Here is a 20,877-nt window from a genome sequence, read left to right as displayed (position 1 = left end):
CCAGAGAAAACCCAGGCAGGCACAGGGAGAACATGCAAACTCCACACAGGCAATGCCGGATTTGATCCCGGGTCCTCAGAACTGTGAGGCAGATGTGCTAACCAGTCTTTCACTGTAACACCTTGTTTATTTATTTATTTATTTTGAATCATTCTGATGTTTATTGAAAATTCACCCAGACAGAAAAGGGTTTTAGGTAATAGACCGAGGGACAAAACAGAGAAGGGGAACTGGTGCAAACCACAGCAGAACAATAGTTCGACAGTTTAGATATTTGACTACAAATAATGTTACCAAGTCAAAATCGGACTTTGACACCCCTGTCTTAATATAAACCTGTGTTATTATTAGTTGTCCCAGCATAAGCAATTGAAGCCAATAGCCTGTCTATGGACTTTAATAGAGAATAAATACCATATCACATGCATGTTAGTCAATTGGTTGCTGTGCCAGCACAACGAGGAAGGGTGGCTCCGTCCTGCTTTAAATGAAAAGTATTGTGTTGGAGATTAATTTGAAGGAAGCACATGCATTTCACGTACAGGTTTTTTAAGCATACCTTTGTGTCATATTATATTTCTCCATCGAAAAAACAACTATCTGAAAAACTCTTCAGTCAGAAAAGTGTTGCTTATAAGAGTTACAATTTCAAGCACCTTGAGTTTTTCATTCAGATAAAACACTTCTCGCTTCTTGAAAATTTCAATTCTATGAGGTGTTGATGGGAAGCCTTTTATGTAAAATTCACATTTCACTCATATTTACAGTATATGGAACAATGATTTCCAAATACTGGATTTCATGGTGTAACTAATCAATCTCACCGAATGTCTCTCTGGGTAATTGACACAATAAAAGGATTCACTCCTTCCTTTACCAGTTTTTCCACCGACACCCATTTGTACCCGCTCGACCTGCCTGGTGGCTCAGGCCCCTCCCTGCACTCGCCTTTCTAACTGACTTGATATTTCCTCCTGTGACTCCAAACAATTCCTCATCTCACTCGTGTCTCTCGGTTGGATACCACCGCCACGCTTTACGCCTTTCTATTTCCTTGTTGGACAATGAGTGGTAAACTGTGGACAGAGGAGCAGTTTAACTGCCCCGTGTGTCTGGATCTCCCCAACGATCCGGTCACCATTCCCTGTGGGCACAGCTACTGTATGGCCTGTATTAAGGACTACTGGAGCAAGGACGATCCCAAGGGTATCTACAGTTGCCCCCAGTGCCGCCAGACTTTTTGCCCTCGGCCCTCGCTTTCCAGAAACACCATGCTGGCCGAAGCTGTGGATCAACTCCGTAAAGGAACCCCAAGAGCTGAGGTCTACCAAAGCATACGAGGAGCATTAAAATCCAAAAAGAATCTACCCTCCTCGGCCGTGCAGTGCGACCTGTGCAAAGGAGAGCAGAGGGCAGCGGTCAAGACCTGCCTGGTCTGCATGAGCTCGTACTGCGAGAGCCATCTGAAGCCACACCAGACCACCAAGGCCCTGAAAGAGCACGAGCTGATCGCGCCGACAGGCAATCTGGCCGAGAAGATCTGCACTCAGCACAAGTACCTGCAGGAGTTCTTCTGTCGCCAGTGTAAGGTGTTCATCTGTTGGCTGTGTACGACCAACCAGCACAAAGGTCACGAGAGCGTGTCCACGAAGGCTGAACGCATGGACAAAGAGGTGAGGCTGAAACATTAAAAAACCTGAACAACATTTCTCAATCATAATCTTTCTCCAAGGAGTATCAGGGCAGGGATTGTCCAACTTTTTTCTTTCGCTACCATGTGTACCCCGAAATGTCATAGGAATTAAAATGTTTTCAACAAAATAGTCGTCATGTTACCATGACAGTCATGTTTTTTTTAAGGAAAAAAGTATATGAGAACAAAGTGATAGGTTGTATTCTTTACAAAAACAAAGACAGGATAAAAAGTATCTTACAACAATAAAGTTGTATTTTTCCAAGATAAATGTATCATATTATAATATTAAAGTCAAAGTTAAACAATGGAAGAAAGTCATAACACAACAAGTGAATTTCCCAAAAATACAACTTTATTCTTGTAATATTAGTACTTTTATTCTGGAAAAGAAGCTTTCATTCTCTAAATAACAGGACTCTTGAGAGAGAGAAAAAATTAGTTTGTTTTTGAAAAAATAGGACTTTATTCATGTAATAATATGCATTTAGTCCATACATGGATGTCAGATTTGTGTGATATGTCGCAGCTATATTGAAGCTTTTAATTGGCTGAAGCTAATGTAGGGAGGAGTAACTGGTTTTGTATTTTTGTTTTACTGGCACGCCGGTCCCCATACTATAGGTAAGCAATTTTTCGAATGACACAGCATTATAATTTACTACAAATTATTTTGTGGCTCCCCAAACAACAGCTCATGGACCCCAGATTGAGAACCACTAGATTAGGGACTCCCAGGTTTTTGCGTTGACACCGGTCTGGCTGAACACATTCCTGACAACATTACTGTTCATTTATCACACTCCTACATCTTCTAGTATTGTCTTGCGGAGACTGACTGATGTCATTGGTTGTCTTGTCCTCTCGACTGCAGAAAGGGTTTTCTGAGATGCAGGCAGAAAATCAGAGGAAGCTCAAGGACAGACAGCAGGAGCTGAAGGACATGAAGAAAATGATGGATGGAATGAAGGTGGGATCCGGAATGTACATACAGTATACTGCATACACTTTCAAAAGTTTAGGTCACTTAGAAATGTCCTTATTTAAAGAAAAATTAACCCGAAAGATGAATATCCCTAACTTTCTGTGAGTAGTGTATATAAATACACTATAACATGCAAAATCTCACATAGGGCGAGATGGGAACGCAGAACCTCTCGACTGTGAGTTAGATTTGCTAACCTCTACTTCCCTGCACTGCCGTGAGAAATCATCAGGGGTGCCGCTGGAAATGATCCAATTTCACTTAATTTGTTCCAAAAATATTATTTTGTAATATAAAATGTATCCACCTATTGCCAATTGTACAAAAGAATAAGTCATGGCTTCCTACAAGCATGTCAGATTGTTGTTGAGGTAAACAGGCCCAGATTTCACACTGGGTAAGTAAATTTGTAAGTAAAACCTCTGTCTCATTTTTTAATGAACACACAGGCCTACTATGCTACCATATTTTATTGTTGCCCATAATGGTGGTCCTTGGAGGGCTAATAATCTTTCTAGGTGGTACTTGGTATAAAAAGTTTGGGACCCTTGGTCTCTAGAACGCTTTAGTTGCCCCCAAAATGACTGCGTAACTGATAGGGGTCCAGCACGCTAATCCTGAGACCGACTCATGCTACACATACAGCGCTCTGCAGACCGCGTTCACAGCGACTCCGAGAAGGTGCTGTCGGAACTCCAACGCTCAGTGGAGAGACTCCAGGAACTGTTAGAGGAGGTGCTGGATGAGGCCGGCCGGGAGAAGATGGAGCAGGCTCAAGAGATCGTTGAACGTCTGGAGGCGGAAATCAAGGAGCTGAAGAGGAGGGGTACGCAGACGAATGATCTGGCTCAATGCGAGGACCACATCTACTACCTGCAGGTTTGAGGTGTATTTAGGCCTAAGGTGATGGCCTTTTTAATTAGGAAGCACTCATTTACTTTCAGATGTATGAAACCTTGAGCAGTCCGCTTGAGTTGGGAGACCTTCCGACTGTGCAGGTCAACCATGATGCTTCCTTTGAGCCTGTACGGGATGCCATCCTAGACCTCAGAGAGCAAGTGGAGGACTTGTGCAACATGGAGCTAGGCAAGATCACTAAAAAAGGTTTGGATTTGTGGCACTTTTTTGTCAAGTCATGCCTGTTTAGATATACATGTATTAAAAACAAATTTGCATAAAACACTTAAAATGTGAATAATTCATCACATTATGTATTAATTACAGTGGTGGCTTGAGATATGAGTGACCCGAGCCGACCTATGAGTTTTTTTGAGACATGAGATGTCATTTGGCCGATGTTTCTTTTTTTTTTCCTTGCAAAATTGAGATACAAGCGCTGTATGGTGGTAGTGAACTCAACTCGACTCACTTCCCAATAAGCAGCAGTCTGGTAGCTAGTGAACAATTCTTCAGAAAAAGACACATTGTATATTTAACACAAGCACATAACTTTGCCTTTGAGTCCCCTAGCTTAATGTTAACACAGAATGGAAAACACAATTGACAGGCTAAACACTTAGCATTGATAGTTGCAATGTTATAACCCGTTAAGCAACGGATATTTGAACATGTATGGTGGAGTAACACGTATACAGACCAAGGTTATTATGATAAACGAAAACGAATAAAATAACAAAAACTCAATTTAATTTTTTTTTTATCGTAAAACTAAATTTTAAAAATTAGAATGTTTTTTTTAAAAAAAACTTTAACTAACTAAACATTTGCCAAACTAACTAAAACTAACTATAATTATAGCAAAAATGTCCTTTGTCTTCATCTTTGTCAGTGAATTAAAAACATGAGCTTTTGGCATTAATTTAAAATGTACATATTTCTGAAAAAAATACATACAAAATGGTAGGGAAGAAACGTCGAACAGTCCTTTGGGACTTGTTCACATTCTGTGTGCCGCCTAGAAGTCACGTCTTCGGGGAGCGCCGTCGTACTGACGGCTCACCAGACCATGCGCAAGTTTTGCTGCAAAGCCAACTTTTACGTCCAAGCTGTTCTCATTGCTACGTGTTGCTAACCGAATCCGCTAAGACGGCTAGCTTCCGACTTGCTAGCACCTTCACGGACTCCTTTTGGGGGCAACTCAGAGAAACGAAGAACTGCAGAGTCTCAAAATGCCGCTGTTTCCAACGACGAGAAAGGCATACATATGTGAAAGCAGACAAAGAGTTTGTCTCGCTGACACAATAGGTGATTGAACGAACAACTGTAGCACATTTCACAGCGCTACTTCAGCTACAGCAGGAAAACTTGAAAAGATTTGTCACAATAATCATGGACTCAACAAAAACAAAAACAGCAACACAAAAACAGACTGGACGCACTTTCACTGGCGATACAGGAGGTAAAAGCAAGCTTACTTCTATCTTACAGTCACAAATCTGAAAGTCCACTTGAGAACTTTCAATTTAGCAAGAAGGGAAGGAAAACATGCAAATGAGAAAAAAAATTGTTTTTGTGTAAGTTAAACATATAAACATATTTTTTTTTAAAACCATACTACAGCATGTGTCTCATGAATGGTTTTACTGTACGTTGTGATGTATCTAATCTAACCTTAGAAGCAGTATTATGCACTGCACTTGTTGCACTTCAAATTCTTTGGACTGTTATACAGTACCTGTATTTGATTTGTGGATGGTTGTTCATCTGTAATATTTTTTGGGAAATGCAATTTTTTTGTTTAGTTTATACTACACAATACCAATTATGATCTTTTTAAAAAATCTCACATTTGACAAATACCCCAAATAAAAAAACTAAAACTAATACAAATTAAACAAAAAACTAAGTATTTAAAAAAAATACTAAAAACTATCAAACCTGCTCTAAAACCTAATTAAAACCAACTGAATTTGAGAGAAAAAAATTAAATAAAAACGAACTATAATAGAAAATCCAAAACTATTATAACCCTGATCAGAGGTGGGTAGTGACACGCCATATTTATTCCTTTACATTTACTCAAGTAGCATCTTGGATCATTTGTACTTGTCAAAAGGGTACTTTTACTCCATTACAATAATCTGAATGCCGCTGGTTAATTTTATTGATCAAATTTCGCTTATTCATTAATTTATTTCTTTCTTATTATTTATGTATGCTTCCATCCATCCATCCATTGTCTGTAGCGCTTTATCCTCACAAGGGTCGCGGGCTTGCTGGAGCCTATCCCAGCTATTTATTTATATTATTATTTATTTATATTTTGCCTGCTGTACGGTGATCGATTGGTTAGCACGTCCGCCTCACAGTTTTGAGGACCGGGGTTCAATCCCCGGCCCCGCCTGTGTGGAGTTTGCATGTTCTCCCCGTGCCTGCGTGGGTTTTCTCCAGGTACTCCGGTTTCCTCCCACATCCCAAAAACATGCGTGGTAGGTTGATTGAAGACTCTAAATTGCCCATAGGTGTGAATGTGAGTGCGAATCGTTGTTTGTTTATATGTGACCTGCGATTGGCTGGCGACCAGGTCAGGGTGTACCCCGCCTCTCGCCCGAAGATAGCTGGGATAGGCTCCAGCACGCCCGCAACCTTAGTGACAATAAGCGGAACGGAAGATGAATGAATGAATGAATATATTTTCTGTTTAGACGACGACTTCACGTCCGCATTGGGCACTGTTTGCGCCAATCCAATTTAAGCACAAGTGACACCGAAGTGTAGTTCACCAATCAAACAACACAGGGAAGTCACATGACCTCACACAACATCTTCGATTGGGTTTCTGGTACTAAAACAAGACACAGAGCCCGGCAAATGGATGTGCCTACGTGGCGACCATGTTGGGAAGGTCGTCGTTACCATTGTAGGCAACGGCGCGCAACTCGACTCTTTCATGTATCGTAGTATTTGTGTGGACACTGTCAGCCCAAACGTAGATATTTACACCCACTTCTAACTTGGGAGAACACCTTGCGGTGACTTTCATGTTTTATTGTTGTTTTGGCTGTGCATATTAGCCCACATTAGCCCTATTTTATCACAAATAACTTTAAAACATGCATCTTTTGCAGTACATGCTTATCTTGCTCACATGCACGCACAGACACACATGCACACAGCAATATCAGAATATACACATACATATTTTATTTTGTTATTTTTATTTTATTGATGTTCATGCTTCGGATTAATTGAAACCTTTCAATTGTTTGTAAGTGTGAATGTGAGTGCAAATGGTTGTTTGTTTATATGTGCCCTGCAATTGGCTGGCGACCAGTTCAGGGAATACCCAGCCTCTCGCCCAGAGTCAGCTGGGATAGGCTCCAGCACCCCTGTTACCCTAGTAGTATGGAAAATGGATGGATACCATTTTATTATTCAATAGTCCGGTAAAACAAATAAAATATACATTCATAATAATATAAAGTTTCCATAAAAATAAAAATCCCCTCCCCAAATCAACAACAACAACAATGTGCGAGGAAGCCACACAGACATGGAGAGAACATGCAAACAGAGATGACTTTGACCCACATAATTCTATGACTTCTTTTTAACCATGTTTGTCGTCCCTATTTGCAGTCAATGAGACAACGTTATTCACACTGGGTGCTGGTAAGAATCTTATCTTTTAATTAGAAAATACAGCTATAAAAGTCATGGTGGTGAGGTAATTAATTGTGTTTTTTATTTTTTTTTATTTTTGTTGTCATGCAGCCAATCGCAATCAGAGAGGTGGCCTTTTAAAATGTGAGTTTTGTAAAAAACAAACATACAATGGCTGCAATTCCACAAATGTAAATAATCAACTTTTTCGCTTTTTCCAGTGTTTTCTGCTTTGGGATCACGCAACTCGAACTCAAACAACCGTTCATCTGGTATGACCGCTGTTTGTTTCTGTCCATGTTCATAGACCATCATCATAATTCACATAATAATACTGAAATGACTCTACAGGCTCAACACCAAGTATCTCAGTTACATCGCGGAGTGCAGACAGACGAGGACTGGGTAATGACATCCACCAATCTTACTGTGTTTGGGCACGGGGGAAAAAGTGCTTTGTCGTGTTCAATCTGATACTCTCTTCATTGCAGGCTTTAGAGGTCAAGATGTAAGGAGCAGAGACACGTCACGAGGTGAGCGTTATTGATTTGAAAATGTTGCCGTCAGCCACCGTGATGAATGCATGCTTCCTTCCTGTTGCAGACGTCGCACAGAGGTCACCCAGACCGTGGGCCAGACAAAAGCCAGATGAAAGAGAGTCAGGTAGGTTGACGCTAATATTCCCGACAGGACTAGGTTTCCAACTTCCTTGTCTTCAATCGCTAATTGTTTGAACCTCGATATGGAGAAATTAGATTTTGCTAACTGTGCAACAGACGGTGGAACAACACATAGACAGATAATATAACAATACACTCAGGCATATATTAATCAAATGACTAATATTACTGTTGAGGAGTTGTGACTTAGCCGGCACGATGGCGGACTGGTTAGCACATCTACCTCACAGTTCTGAGGACCGGTTTGCATGTTCTCCCCATGCCTGCGTGGGTTTTCTCCAGGTACACCGGTTTCCTCCCACATCCCAAAAACATGCATGGTAGATTAATTGAAGACTATAAATTGGCCGTAGGTGTGAATATGAGTGCGAATAGTTGTTTGTTTCTATGTGGCCAGCGATTGGCTGGCAACCAGTTCAGGGTGTACCCCGCCTCTCGCCCGAACATAGCTGGGATAGGCTCCAGCACGACCCTAGTGAGAATAAGCGGTAAAGAAAATGGATGGATGGATGGAAAATAACAGAATATAAAGTAATAACATACTTAAATATAGTTAACAAACATTTTGTGCATCATGATTACCATATTTTGCGGACTATAGAGCACATCGGAATATAAGCCGCACCCACTAAATTTGTAGATTTTTTTTCTACATATATTAGCCACACCAGACTATACGCTGCGGATATACACGTTGTGAAATTAGATATTTACAAAATGGATGGGAGTTGTGACTTGAAAAAGTACAGTATATGCTCCCTTCTCAAATTCTTATTTTTTGCACAGTTTGCTCAATTTAATGTTTGACATCATCAAAAAAATATAGCATAAAATGCAGTTTTTAAATTGGGATTTATTAAGAGAAAAAAGTACTCAAAGCTACCTGTCCCTGTGTGGGAAAACGTAATTGCCCCCCTTGTTAAATCATGAATTAACTGTGGCTAATCACATTTTATGGATAGCTGAGGTAATTTTCACTGACCACACCCATGCCTGATTACCTCCAGACCTGTTCAATCAAGAAATCACGTATACAGAACCTGTTCGACAAAATGAAGTTGGCCAAAATTGCTCACTCAAAAAGCTGTAACAAAATGTCACGGTCCAAATAAATTAAAGAACAGATGAGAACTAAATAATTGACATCTATCAGTCTGGAAAGGGTTACAAAGCCATTTGTAAAGCTTTAAGACTCCAGCAAACCACAGTGAGAGCCATTATCCACAAATGGAGAAAACATGGAACAGTGGTGAACCTTCCCAGGAGTAGCTCGCCTTCAAGAATTACCCCAAGAGCACAGCACTGACTCATCCAAGAGGTCACTCGGGACAACGTGTAAAGAACTGCAGGCCTCCCTTGCCTCAATTAAGGTCAGTGTTCATGACTCAACAATAAGGAAGAGACTGGGGGGGGAAAATGCATTTATGGCAGAGTTCCAAGGCGAAAACCCCCTGCTGACCAAAAAGAACATAAAGGCTTGTCTTACTTTAGCAAAAACACAGCTGAATGATTTCCAAGACTTTTGGGAGGATCGTCTATGATCTGACGAGAGGAAAGTTGAACTTTTGGGAAGGTGTGTGTCTTGTTACTTGTCTACTGTAAATATAGCACAGCATTTCAGAAAAAGAACATCATACCAACAGTCAAACATGGTGGAGGTAGTGTGATGGTCTTGGTCTGTGCCGCTCTTTCAGGACCTGGACAACTTACTGTGATTGATGGAACCATGAGTTCTGCTCTGTAACAGAACGTCCTGAAAGAGAATGTTCAGTTATCAGTTTGTAACCTCAAGCTGAAGCAGCTTCTGCAGCAGGATAACGATCCAAAATACACCAGCAGGTCAACTTCCGAATGGCTTTAAAAAAAATTAAATGACGGTTTTGGAGTGGCCTAGTAAAAGGCTTGAAGGCTCGATTGAAATGCTGCGTCACCTTAAAAAGCCCATTCATGCTTACAGGCTGAAAAACAATTCTGCAAGAGTATCTCCACAAAGAGTTATAGAAAATGCTTGATTTCTATTGTTGCTGCTGAGGATGGCCCAACCAGTTATTAGGTTCAGGGGGCCATTACTTTTTCACATAGGGCCATATTTTTTCCCGGAATAAAATCCATCCATCCATTTTCCATACCGCTTATCCTCACTAGGCATGCTGGAGCCTATCCCAGCTGACTCTGGGCGAGAGGCGAGATACACCCTGAACTGATCGCCAGCCAATCGCAGGGCACGTATAAGCAAACAACCATTCGCACTCACATTCACACCTATGGGCACTTTAGAGTCTTCAATTCATGTACCATGCATATTTTAGGAATCTGAGAGGAAGTGGGAGTCCCCGGAGAAAACCCATGCAGGCACGGGGAGAACATGCAAACTCCACACTGGCGAGGCCAGATTTGAACCCAGGTCCTCAGAACTGTGAGGCAGATGTACTACTACTACTACACCACTGAAGGAAACATTCATCCATTTTCAACATCGCTTATCCTGGTTAGGGTCACGGGGCGCTGGAGCCTATCCTAGCTGACTTCGGGCGAAAGGCGGACTACACCCTGAACTGGTCGCCGGTCAATCGCAGGGCACATATAGACACGAACAACCATTCGCACTCACATTCACACCGTCACTGAGTGGGAACTGAACCCCCTGCACCAAAGTCAGGCGAGTGTACCACTACACCATCGGTGACCTGAAGGAAACGTATACCAACAAATTTCAGCTCAGCTGCAACAGTCTTTCCATAGAAATTCTGATGTCGCAATTTCTACCTGTTCGAAACAAATGTTTGTTCTATTACTTTTGTTCATCGTTACTGTTGTCAACAGTACGGGAGAACAACCTCAGACCCAGCCCCAGACCTAGTCCGACCCCGAGCCCGACTCTGAGCCGGAGAGAATCTCCGTCTCTGTGGAGCAGGTCCAGTCGGAGTCAGGGTGTCCCTGCTACTCCTACCCCAACCCCAGTGAGCCCAAACCCGACTCTTGCTCCTGGGCCAACATCCACTGGAGGTAAAAAAACATTTTGTTATGTAATCATGCAGCCATAATTTTTTATTTTGAAATACAGATCTGTTCAAAATGTATTAATAGCCTGTCTGAAATCTACAAATGGATGATTAAACCTTAATCAATGTTTCTTAGAAAATGGAAAGTGTATTTTAACAGGTACGTGACTTTGCAGGTGCAGATCTGGCACCTGTGTTCAGGGACCTTCTGACCCATGCGTAACCTCTACCCCTTATGTTTAGTGTTTACAATCAGTCGTACGCTACGCTATTCTTTTACTGTTTCGAAATTCTCCCATAACCCTTCGAAGACCAACAGGTGCATGTTCCTGAGGGGCACTGCAAATGTGGTGGACACAGAGACAGTTCTCGGGATGTTTCAAGCTCCTTCTTAAGCAAAGTTATATCACTGTCCTATAATAAATACACACATTTATGACACGTACACTTTCACAGTTTTCACAAGTCCCACCATTTCCAATTATCCACGATTTTTCTTGATCTAAAATTCACTTTCGACTGTAGACACTGGTCAAATTTGACTCAGCAAACATTTTAGCACCTTGACAAAAGAATGACATTTTGGAATATTTGTATGTATTTTGGGTCACCTTTCAGGGTGAAAAATTACTGTTAAGAATTTTTTTAAATTGCTGTTAAATATCAAAAACCGGCATCTGCCTCACAGTTCTGAGGACCTGGCTTCAAATCCCGGCCATCGCCTGCGTGGGTTTTCTCCTGACACTCCGGTTTCCTCTCACATCCCCAAAACATGGATGGTAGGTTGATTGACGACTCTAAATTGCCCGTAGGTGTGAACGTGAGGGCGAATGGTTGTTTGTTTCTATGTGCCCTGCGATTGGCTGGCGAACAGTTCAGGGTGTGCCCCGCCTCCCGCCCGAAGATAGCTGGCACAGGCTCCAGCACGCCCCCGCGAACCTTGCGAGGATAAGCGGTACAGAAAATGGATGGATGGATATCAAAACCGGTCAAATAAGACCCTAAATGTATGCAAGGGTGCACAAAGCACATTTTCCTTTTCTTGTTTGTTCAGCTTTTAGTCGGATGTCATCGATCAGCAGCATTTTCCGGTCCCGTCGTGGCAACACACCTGTAGTTAACATGTCGTCTACAGGCACGTGAGCTCATACTTTTCCTTTTGTTCTTGCTAATGCAACATTGTCACATTCTAATCATGCATGTCGCGCTTCTGTTTAACAGGGGCGCTTCCGACTCTGGCTGAAACACCGATCGATGGTAAGATACGGTAGCTTCCCAAAAATCCACTTTCATCACTTGAATGGGATGCCTCTGATTCCTGTTTCGTCATTACACAGTTAATCCCAGTCTGTTCTTGGACTCGCCCACCCCCGCTGCCAATGATCACAGTCCTGCTTTTCCTGCATGTGAGTGAAATGATTGATCTCATTACTCAATACAGACACAGGAATGTCTGCTATGAGAAAGGCCCAGGCAAAAAAATAAAAAATCCAGACTCTGATGCGTAATCTTGCTTCTGGCCAGAAGGCAGCAAATTTATGGGTTGACTTCAACATATGGGAGGACTATTTAGGCACTAACATTCTGGAAACACAAACCATTGTTTGGTATGTTTTCAAGAAAAACAGGTAATAAAAGACCATATAATCTCATTTGTCCTGCTCAACCACAAATGGGACACTTTTTATGCGATATTTGAATCGTCATATGATCTATTTTGCTGTTTGGTGCAACTCTGTTCCAGATACTCAGGCCCTTGAAAAAGATAAATTAAAAAAATATTCCTGAATAAATATTACACAAAATGTTTTAACAATGTCAAGGTAGAAAACTTTATTATTATGAATGTACAAGAGAAAAAGCCAGACAGAGGTTTTATTCCTAAAAGGTCATTTCGTATTATTTAAACCACTGTCACATTATGCAGTTTGAACATTGACACCGCGCTTAAATATAGGAAACTAAAATGGGTACTGAAATAGATTCATTTAAAAATGTATCGTATCGCACAGAAAGTCGAGAATTGCACCTGAATAAATGTTTGAAAACAATCACTTCCTAAAAAATGTGCTTACTTCTTATGTTTTTCTGTCATCAGTAAGAGAAATCAGCCTTGACAGCATCCAGGCTCCAGAACCAAGGAAAAGAGAGGAGTTCCTGCAATGTGAGTTATTATTATTATTTGTATCTGATAATATATCCACAGCTTGGGTATTTTTAAGAACCACCCTAGGTTTTGTAAATGTATCATCATTTGTTGGATTTAGGTCGGAAAACAACTGTTTGGAACAAGTTTGGCCATGGTGAACAATTTCTAAAATTCCATTTTCATTTTTTTGCGTGTAGTTGGGAAAGCTACATCTCCTTTGTATAATGTCACGTTTTTTTTTTTTTTTTTTTTTTAAATGTCTTGGGTCACTTGAGACATTTTTATAAGTGTACAAAAGTGTGAAATCATTTTTCAGGAGTAACTTCCTTACACCAGGAGTCGAGCTGTCCTCAACAGTGTTGTGACTTTTCCAGACATTACTTTCTTTGGGCTTTTGATTGTCTTAAATGTGCAGGGCTGACAGCTCCATGTTGCTTTGGCATTTGACAATGGCATTAGTGTTTGATCCCTTATTGGGGGGGGGGGGTTAAAAAATACAGTACTTTAATACATAAGCAGGTAGCACCATGGACAAGTGGTTAGCACATGTGCCTCACAGTTCTAAGGTTCAGGGTTTGCATCTCGACCCCGGTCTTCCTGTGTGGAGTTTGCATGTTCTCCCTGTGCATGTGTGGGTTTTCTCTGGGTATGTCACCTTCCTCCCACATTCCAAAAACATACTTCTTGGGTTAAATGAAGACTCTAAATGTATCCCTAGGTGTGAGTGTGAATGCTTGTTTGTCACAAATAGATAAATGCGATTGGCTGGCAACCAGTCGGCATGCATAGGCTCCAGCTCATTAAGGACCCTAAGTGAGGATGAGCGGTCTCAAAAATGGATGGATGGATATAATTAACCAGAGGTAATACAGTGGTGCCTTGAGATATGACTTTAAATTGTTCTGTGACCACAATTGTAACGCAACACAGTTGTATTTCAAATCCGCTTGTCCTATTGTAATACGTGTAATACATGTAAATGCCATGAATCCATTCCAGCCTCTCCCCCTCCCCAAAAAAAGAAAATTGAGAAAAACATTTTTTTTAAACGAGAAAAATATCACTTTATAATATACTTCATGGAAACATACAGAAATGACATACAGTAATTCGATTTTGTTTTTGTCACACTTTCTCCTTCAATGTACATTGTGCTGCTCATTCTGGTGTGTGCGCCTTGGCCACCTGGGGGCAGTATACGTGGGGGATAGGGACCGGGCTGGACCGCGAATAGCGAAAATCTGCAGGTAATTGAAGGAAAGGTTTTGGGGGGGAAAAACAATTCTTGAACAAGCAGGGATAAATCATCAGTAAGCATTGTCAAGGTTGGTCCCCCACCCCAAAAAAAAATATAGAGAAAAAAAATGAAATAATCCGCAAATAGGTGAATAGTATGTGGGGTTCTACTGTACTGTACTGGAGACTTAGCTCCTCTCACGACTTCTCGGTACAGCAGTAATATTAGTTGTTGTTTGTTGAGCATGAAGAATACATGCACACGAGTATTGTTATATTTTCGATGTGTTGCATGAAGTGTAACAACACCGCACATGGATGCTAATTGTTGCCCCGTGTGCCGATAGTGTTTCTTATTTGAAGAAAGCATTACCATTAAGTTACCAGAGGTTTCATAGTCGTTTTAAATACATATTTAATTCACTTTGTTTTATGTTTGACAGTAACCTTCAGCTGAGAGTAGCAATAAACAGTTTGAACCATCTTTTTTGAAGAATATTTAATCATGTTATCTACCAAATTCCTATTTGTTGTGAAGTGCGTTAAGTCATCTGCCAACATAAAGCGCTCGTATAGCAAGTTTGCACTCGCAAGTCAAAGCAATATATAAAATTAAATCGGCCGATCAACGGCTTGCATCTTAAAAAACCTGTAAGTCAGGTCACTCGAAACTGAAGGCACCACTGTAAATCAAACTCCCCTGTTAGCACAGAAAAACATTTTGGGCATAGAAAGGTCGGCCTTTAAGGAGCCTCCATTCAGCATGACCAAGAAGTTTATCAGGACAGGTCTTTTTATAAAAAAAAAAAAAATAATAATAATGGATAATACTTACTGTTTGCATGTTATGGAGCCAGACTGTACAGACAAAGAACCTGCAACTGAAAGTGAATGATAGATTTGATCTGTATTATTTTTTTCTTTCTCTCTCTTTTGTAGATTCTGTAAACTTCACCCTTGATCCGAACAGCGCCCATCGTCGCTTGATTCTCTCCGAGGGCAACACCAAAGCCACGCTGCAGGGCGAAGTTGTGCCCTATCCGGACAGTCCCCAGCGTTTTGACGGTTGGACTCAGGTCATGTGTGGGAACCCGCTCTATTCCCAGCGTTCCTACTGGGAGGTGGAATGGCGAGGCCGAGGATCCTCTATGGGCGTGGCGTACGGCTCACTGAGCAGGAAGGGTTCAGACGCCAGGGCGGGAATCGGCTACAACGCCCAATCGTGGACGCTGGAGCTCTCCGACACTTGCTGCTTAGCGCTGCACGACAACGAGAAGAGGGACATACCGGTCACCTACTCCCCTCGTCTGGGCGTCTTCGTGGATTTGTCCACAGGAACGCTGGGGTTCTACGGCGTGGCAGAGAGCATGACACACCTTCACACATTTCGGGCAAACTTTACCCAGCCCCTCTACGCTGTCTTTGGGGTGGGGAGTGGAGTCGGAGTGGGTTTGGACTTCGCACTTGGGCAGTTCAGCTCCACCTCTGATAGTATCAAGTTGTGTCCCATGTGAAGACGCACACAAGAGCAAAATATGTTTTGTTGTTATGATTCTGTCTATAATTAAATACACTTTCGACCATCCATTTTCTACAGCCTGTTAACATAACAGGATATGGTTTATGGTTACCCTTAAAAGTGGAGTTTGCAATTTCCCCCTTTAAAAAAAATAATCACTTTTGGTCATATTTGTTAAAACTGTCAGTATGACTATCTGACAGTAGTACATGAGTAAAATGATCTGTGAAAAAAAATCCCTCTCTGGCTCCATCTTTTACCTCTAATTTGATTTGCAAGAAACTACCACGCCCGAGGATAAACAATTAATCAGAGTCAGAAGGCGTGGCTGACACGTTATTAGGAACCCCACTTGTGTTCTAGGCAGGACACGCCCTGCTGCAATATGATTAGCTGCAGGACACCTACTACTACTGGGATGCCGCTGCAGTGTGATTGGCACGCTTCCAGAAGGAAAAAGTAGTATGGGACTTCAGTGTGGCGGCGTTATTATAAATCCTATTATCCCCTTGTGAGGAGAAGCGGCTCAGATAACGGATGGACGGAAAACTTCAACCTGCTAACATTGTGTTACACAGTAGTCACACTCCTTTTCGATTCAGTCATGCTAGCCACATAGCAGCCATGGCTAATGCCAGCTTTGTATTGTTAGCGCCGCTATTTTGTTGAAGCTGGACAGCATTCTCTGTACTATTTACAGTATCACAACTATGCACTTTCATAATCACGTCATTATGAACGGCCATGTTTGAGAATCTCGCACATTAATGAGGGGGTGCGCCTTTGTCGGGGGTGGGATTAGTGAAGTCATTCAATATTTCTTGCATTTTTAATACTGCAAACTCCCCCTTCAAAAGGGGCTTTTATGACTGAAAATCCTCCATCCATTCATTTTCTGTACCGCTTATCCTCACAAGGGTCGCGGGCGTACTGGAGCCTATCCTAGTTATCTTTGGGCGAGAGGCAAGGTACACTCTGAACTGGTCGCCAGCCAATCACAGGGCACATAGAAACAAACAGGCGGAATAGTGGACGACTGCCTCACAGTTCTGAGGACTGGGGTTCAAACCCCGGCCCCGCCTGTGTGGAGTTTGCATGTTCTCCCCGTGCCTGCGTGGATTTTCTCCGGGTACTCCGGTTTCCTCCCACATCCCAAACACATGCGTGGTAGGTTGAAGACTCTAAATTGCCGGTAGGTGTGAACGTGAGTGCGAATGGTTGTTTGTTTGTGAAAATTATATCAATGTTTAATTACCTCAACATATTCCATACAAACAATTGCCACTGCATTTTGTTGCGTTTATGCTGTACTCTACCAAGTTAAAGTTGCTATCATCACATACTGTGATACTGTGTCTCAATGTTAGCAATCCATCCAAGAAAAATGTATGTCAAATTTTTGTCAGTGGGAATCTTTCCAGCAAGCACATACGGAAGTTCATTTGTCCACTGCTTTATTGTAAAAATGGAAGCAAACAATTAACAAGTATGAGTTGCTTACAGAACCTTGTGACAGGATAGGCTGTAACCAGGTGAAATGAACAAGCACATTTTAAAAGATATAAACAGTCTACCTTCAGTCTTAGAAACACACCATTATATTTTGGTTTAAAAAAAATTGCAAGATAAAATACAGGAAAGCACACATGAAAGCCAGTGTATTACATTTCTCGATGGAGAGGGAGAGAAGAAGAAAGAAGAAAGAAAGAAAAAAAAAAAAAAAAAAAAAAAAAAAAAAAAAAAGAATAGAATGATTTTGGTAGTCTTCTGATCTAGACAAAAAAAACAACAACAACGCAACATATTATCAGTCAACATTGTGACCGTTGTCTTCCTCATAAATAGGTTAGAATTGATATAATGGTGTAAGAAAAAAAAAAAAGTTTAAACACAAACAGCAAAGTGCAGTAACTCAGTGGAAGTCTTGTGCGGACTCAAAAACAAATTATGCAAATACATTCAGTGGCAAAAAGGCAGGAGAGCACAGCTAGGTTTGCACATAAGGCTTCTTTTAATAATAAGAAGAAGAAAAATCCAACACACACAATACCCAACTTGCTGGTCTGGTCTGGACCTTCAACCAGGTCCCACGGACATGCTGAGACCTGGTTGCAAGAATGTTATTTCGGATGTCATGAGGCATCCAAAATGCAGGAGATGGGACTTTTGTCTAAAGAAGCAGGATATGACTATAATTAACCTGGCAAAGGCTCCTCTCTCTCCTCAATGTCGACAGTCAATTCACAGGGTGTCCCCAAAAAAAGTTTACATCATTTGGTAGTCGAAAACAGTGATTCTAATATTGTGGTATGCACGTCCCTCTGGAGGGACAAATAAATAATAATAAAAAATAATAATACATTTTTTTTTTTTTTTTTTAAATCAAGAAAAGGGTGGCACGGTGGGTGACTGGTTAGAGCGTCTGCCTCACAGTTCTGAGGGCCGGGGTTCAATCCCCGGCCCCGCCTTCTCCCCGTGCCTGCGTGGGTTTTCTCCGGTTTCCTCCCACATCCCAAAAATATGCGTGGTAGGTTGATTGACAACTCTAACTTGCCCGTAGGTGTGAATGTGAGTGCGAATGGTCGTTTGTTTCTATGTGCCCTGCGATTGGCTGGCAACCAGTTCAGGGTGTACCCCGCCTCCTGCCCGATGACACCTGGGATAGGCTCCAAGCACGCCCGCGACCCTGGTGAGGAGAAGCGGCTAAGAAAATGGATGGATGGACAAAATTAAAGGTTTTAACACTGTGCAAAATGTTACAGTGGCTTAAACTTTTTTGTTGTTGTACAGTAAATTTGTTGAGTACAGTTCAGTTGAATTTAACTGTGAAGTACAATCCATTCATTAGCATTTAATTTTGTTTTCAAACATTTATTTAGATACAATTCATATTTAACTTTTATGTGTAATACATTTTAATTGAATCATGATTTAAGGACCGTTTTTATTTTCCTGTTTAAGTGCAGTGTTAATGTTCAAACTTTACTTAATGTTACAGTGGCTTACAACAACATTAAATATACTTTGTAGGAATAAAACCGATTTCTTGTTTTTGATTAACATTTAGGCCTACTGTGCCACTATATATCAACGTTGGTCATTATGGTAGTACCTGGAGAGTTAAGTATTTTTTAGGTGGTAGTTGATTTAAAAAGTTGAAGAAAAACTGGCCTAGTAACAGCCAATTGTCATGCAAACGATCCACATTTTTACAAAAAGTAAAATCCAAGTTTCAAGTTGGCATATGGATGACCTTTTTTCAAATTCCCTCCGCTTGTAGACAATGAACAAGCAACCCATTTCATTTTGTTTGCCTCGGCCATGCTAGTTAGTCATATCTTCATATTTCAAATGATGCCAATTTTTGGGGGCATGCCCTGGACTTTGATCATTTATTATTGTTATATTGAAGCCACGACGACAGAAGCCCTTGTCACAACTCTGGATTCAGACATGAATGAACATACAGAGACCATTTTTTTCTGAAATTGTCACAACCTGAAACACCTTCTCTTTCACATCCACAAAACCTTCTTTTCCTCATTTAAGTTACACTACATTGATGTATGGAGTGTCTCGATCCTTATGTCCATGTAGTATTGCTTCCCTCTTTACAAAACATGCAAACCCTTTCAACGAAGTACCACAAGCTCACAGAGACAAAAGCTAAGGCTTTAATAACTAGAATCATGGCTCACAGGTAGTTCAAATCTGTTGTGCTTTCAAATGAAGTCTTAAAAAAAGAGCGAGGTTGACTAACATAAGCTGGAAGGCTGGAGGCAGGACTTTTAGGGGCGATGATGGCCTTTAGGATTCACCTGAACGTGGCGGGGCGTTCGAGGTGACTTTTGTGCATCTTTGTTTGAGGTTTCCCCAAGGTGGTGGGGGGAGCGCCAGGGAGGTGGGCTGAGGGGGAGCGGAAGGCTGACTTGCCGACTTTCCCGTTCGTACGCCGATCATCGCCGGAAGGCTTTGGTTCCGCCTCAGACCGTCCAGTAGGCTCCCTCCGCCCGCCGACACAAAAGTGGCGGAGGCCCGGGGGACCTTGGTAAATCCCACCTGACGCAGCCTCTCCAGAAGGCTGACATTAAGCGGATCGGGGGGCAGCCCACGGACTGAGTTTTCCCGGGAGGGGCTCGGTAGGTCGGGATGCGGGGAGCGGCCTAGGTTCAAGCCGTAAACGTCTCGCAGGAACAACTCCGCCGGCCTCGACGCAAGGAAATTGTCAGCCGAGTGCTGGCGGCACTCGGATCCGGGTGAGTGCGAGGGCGAGTTGGGGGGCGTGCCTGGGAGGAGGCGGAGGAGGGGCTGCGGGGGCGTGGGTCTTGCACACAATGAGGGAGTTTCTGTGGAGACTTGTGCAGAAATGCCTCTCTCCAGAACCAACTTGGCCAAACCGCTGGCAGCCACAGGGGGGCGCCGAACTGGGAAGGAGTCTCCAAGGCTGAGTCGGCAGGGAGTCACAGGGGTACTGGGTCCCGCCCTCAAGGAGCTGGGCGTGTTGGCATTGAGAGATGACTGTGAACTATCGCGGAAGGAAAAGAAAACTTATAAGACATTTTACCATCATGTCTCGCATACGTCTGAGTGGCAAAAGAGGGACCTTTCTCCTATGACAGCATTGTGAAACGAACTCTCCCGTGTCATTTGATAAAGGCACGATTGGGAAAACAGGCTACATGGCTTGGGTGATGATTTGAGACTTCTTCACTACAGCCACAGCTTGGATGCGTGCCCAAAAAGAAGATGCTACATGAGGTCAATTGATTCCAAGGAAGATGGAACGCTGGCCACGATTGACATTTCAACAGGTAAGTTGATTCAAAAATAGCACTGGTGGAATTGTCAGCCATTAACATTAACATGATCATTGAGCGACTGCCATATTAATTCAGAAAATGGAAATAAAGGAAATACCTGATGGTCTATAGCCAGTAATCAAAGTGAAGAAGGCTATGATTGCTAGAGCTGGATTTGGTTCTCAGTCCGTCCCGTTAGAAGTGGCTACAAAACCATTTGAAACCACACATTTTCATACACAATACAAAAA

The 20,877-nt window shown here is 42.0% G+C and overlaps 2 protein-coding genes across 2 annotated transcripts in view; one reads left to right on the top strand and one right to left on the bottom strand.

The window, feature by feature from the left end:
* Window positions 1–989: 989 nt before the first annotated feature.
* trim25l (tripartite motif containing 25, like) lies at window positions 990–17,860 on the top strand. The gene is made up of 16 exons (XM_061683232.1): window positions 990–1,673; window positions 2,568–2,663; window positions 3,324–3,557; window positions 3,623–3,782; window positions 7,218–7,250; window positions 7,353–7,385; window positions 7,463–7,513; window positions 7,593–7,646; window positions 7,733–7,774; window positions 7,845–7,904; window positions 10,745–10,927; window positions 11,978–12,058; window positions 12,145–12,180; window positions 12,261–12,329; window positions 13,022–13,087; window positions 15,248–17,860. Exons 1-16 carry the CDS (start codon window positions 1,065–1,067, stop codon window positions 15,820–15,822), a joined length of 2,382 nt encoding a protein of 793 aa, XP_061539216.1. The 5' UTR covers window positions 990–1,064; the 3' UTR covers window positions 15,823–17,860.
* The window catches only part of trak2 (trafficking protein, kinesin binding 2), a 32,112-nt gene continuing 28,499 nt past the window's right edge, over window positions 17,265–20,877 (bottom strand). Inside the window, 1 exon segment of the mRNA XM_061683218.1 lies at window positions 17,265–20,352. Coding sequence (XP_061539202.1) covers window positions 19,635–20,352 — 718 coding nt within the window. The 3' untranslated portion in view covers window positions 17,265–19,634.

This window comes from Phycodurus eques, chromosome 1 (genome assembly GCF_024500275.1).
Source record: "Phycodurus eques isolate BA_2022a chromosome 1, UOR_Pequ_1.1, whole genome shotgun sequence".
In the NCBI taxonomy this organism is placed as follows: domain Eukaryota; kingdom Metazoa; phylum Chordata; class Actinopteri; order Syngnathiformes; family Syngnathidae; genus Phycodurus; species Phycodurus eques.
This window is presented reverse-complemented; position numbering and strand designations above follow the sequence as displayed.

Excerpts from the sequence above, each read along its gene's own strand:
- trim25l (XM_061683232.1), top strand. The coding sequence starts at position 1,065 with ATGAGTGGTAAACTGTGGACAGAGGAGCAGTTTAACTGCCCCGTGTGT. Across the intron at positions 2,664-3,323 it reads AAATGATGGATGGAATGAAG|CGCTCTGCAGACCGCGTTCA; the intron begins GTGGGATCCGGA and ends CTACACATACAG. Across the intron at positions 3,783-7,217 it reads AGGCAAGATCACTAAAAAAG|TCAATGAGACAACGTTATTC; the intron begins GTTTGGATTTGT and ends CCCTATTTGCAG.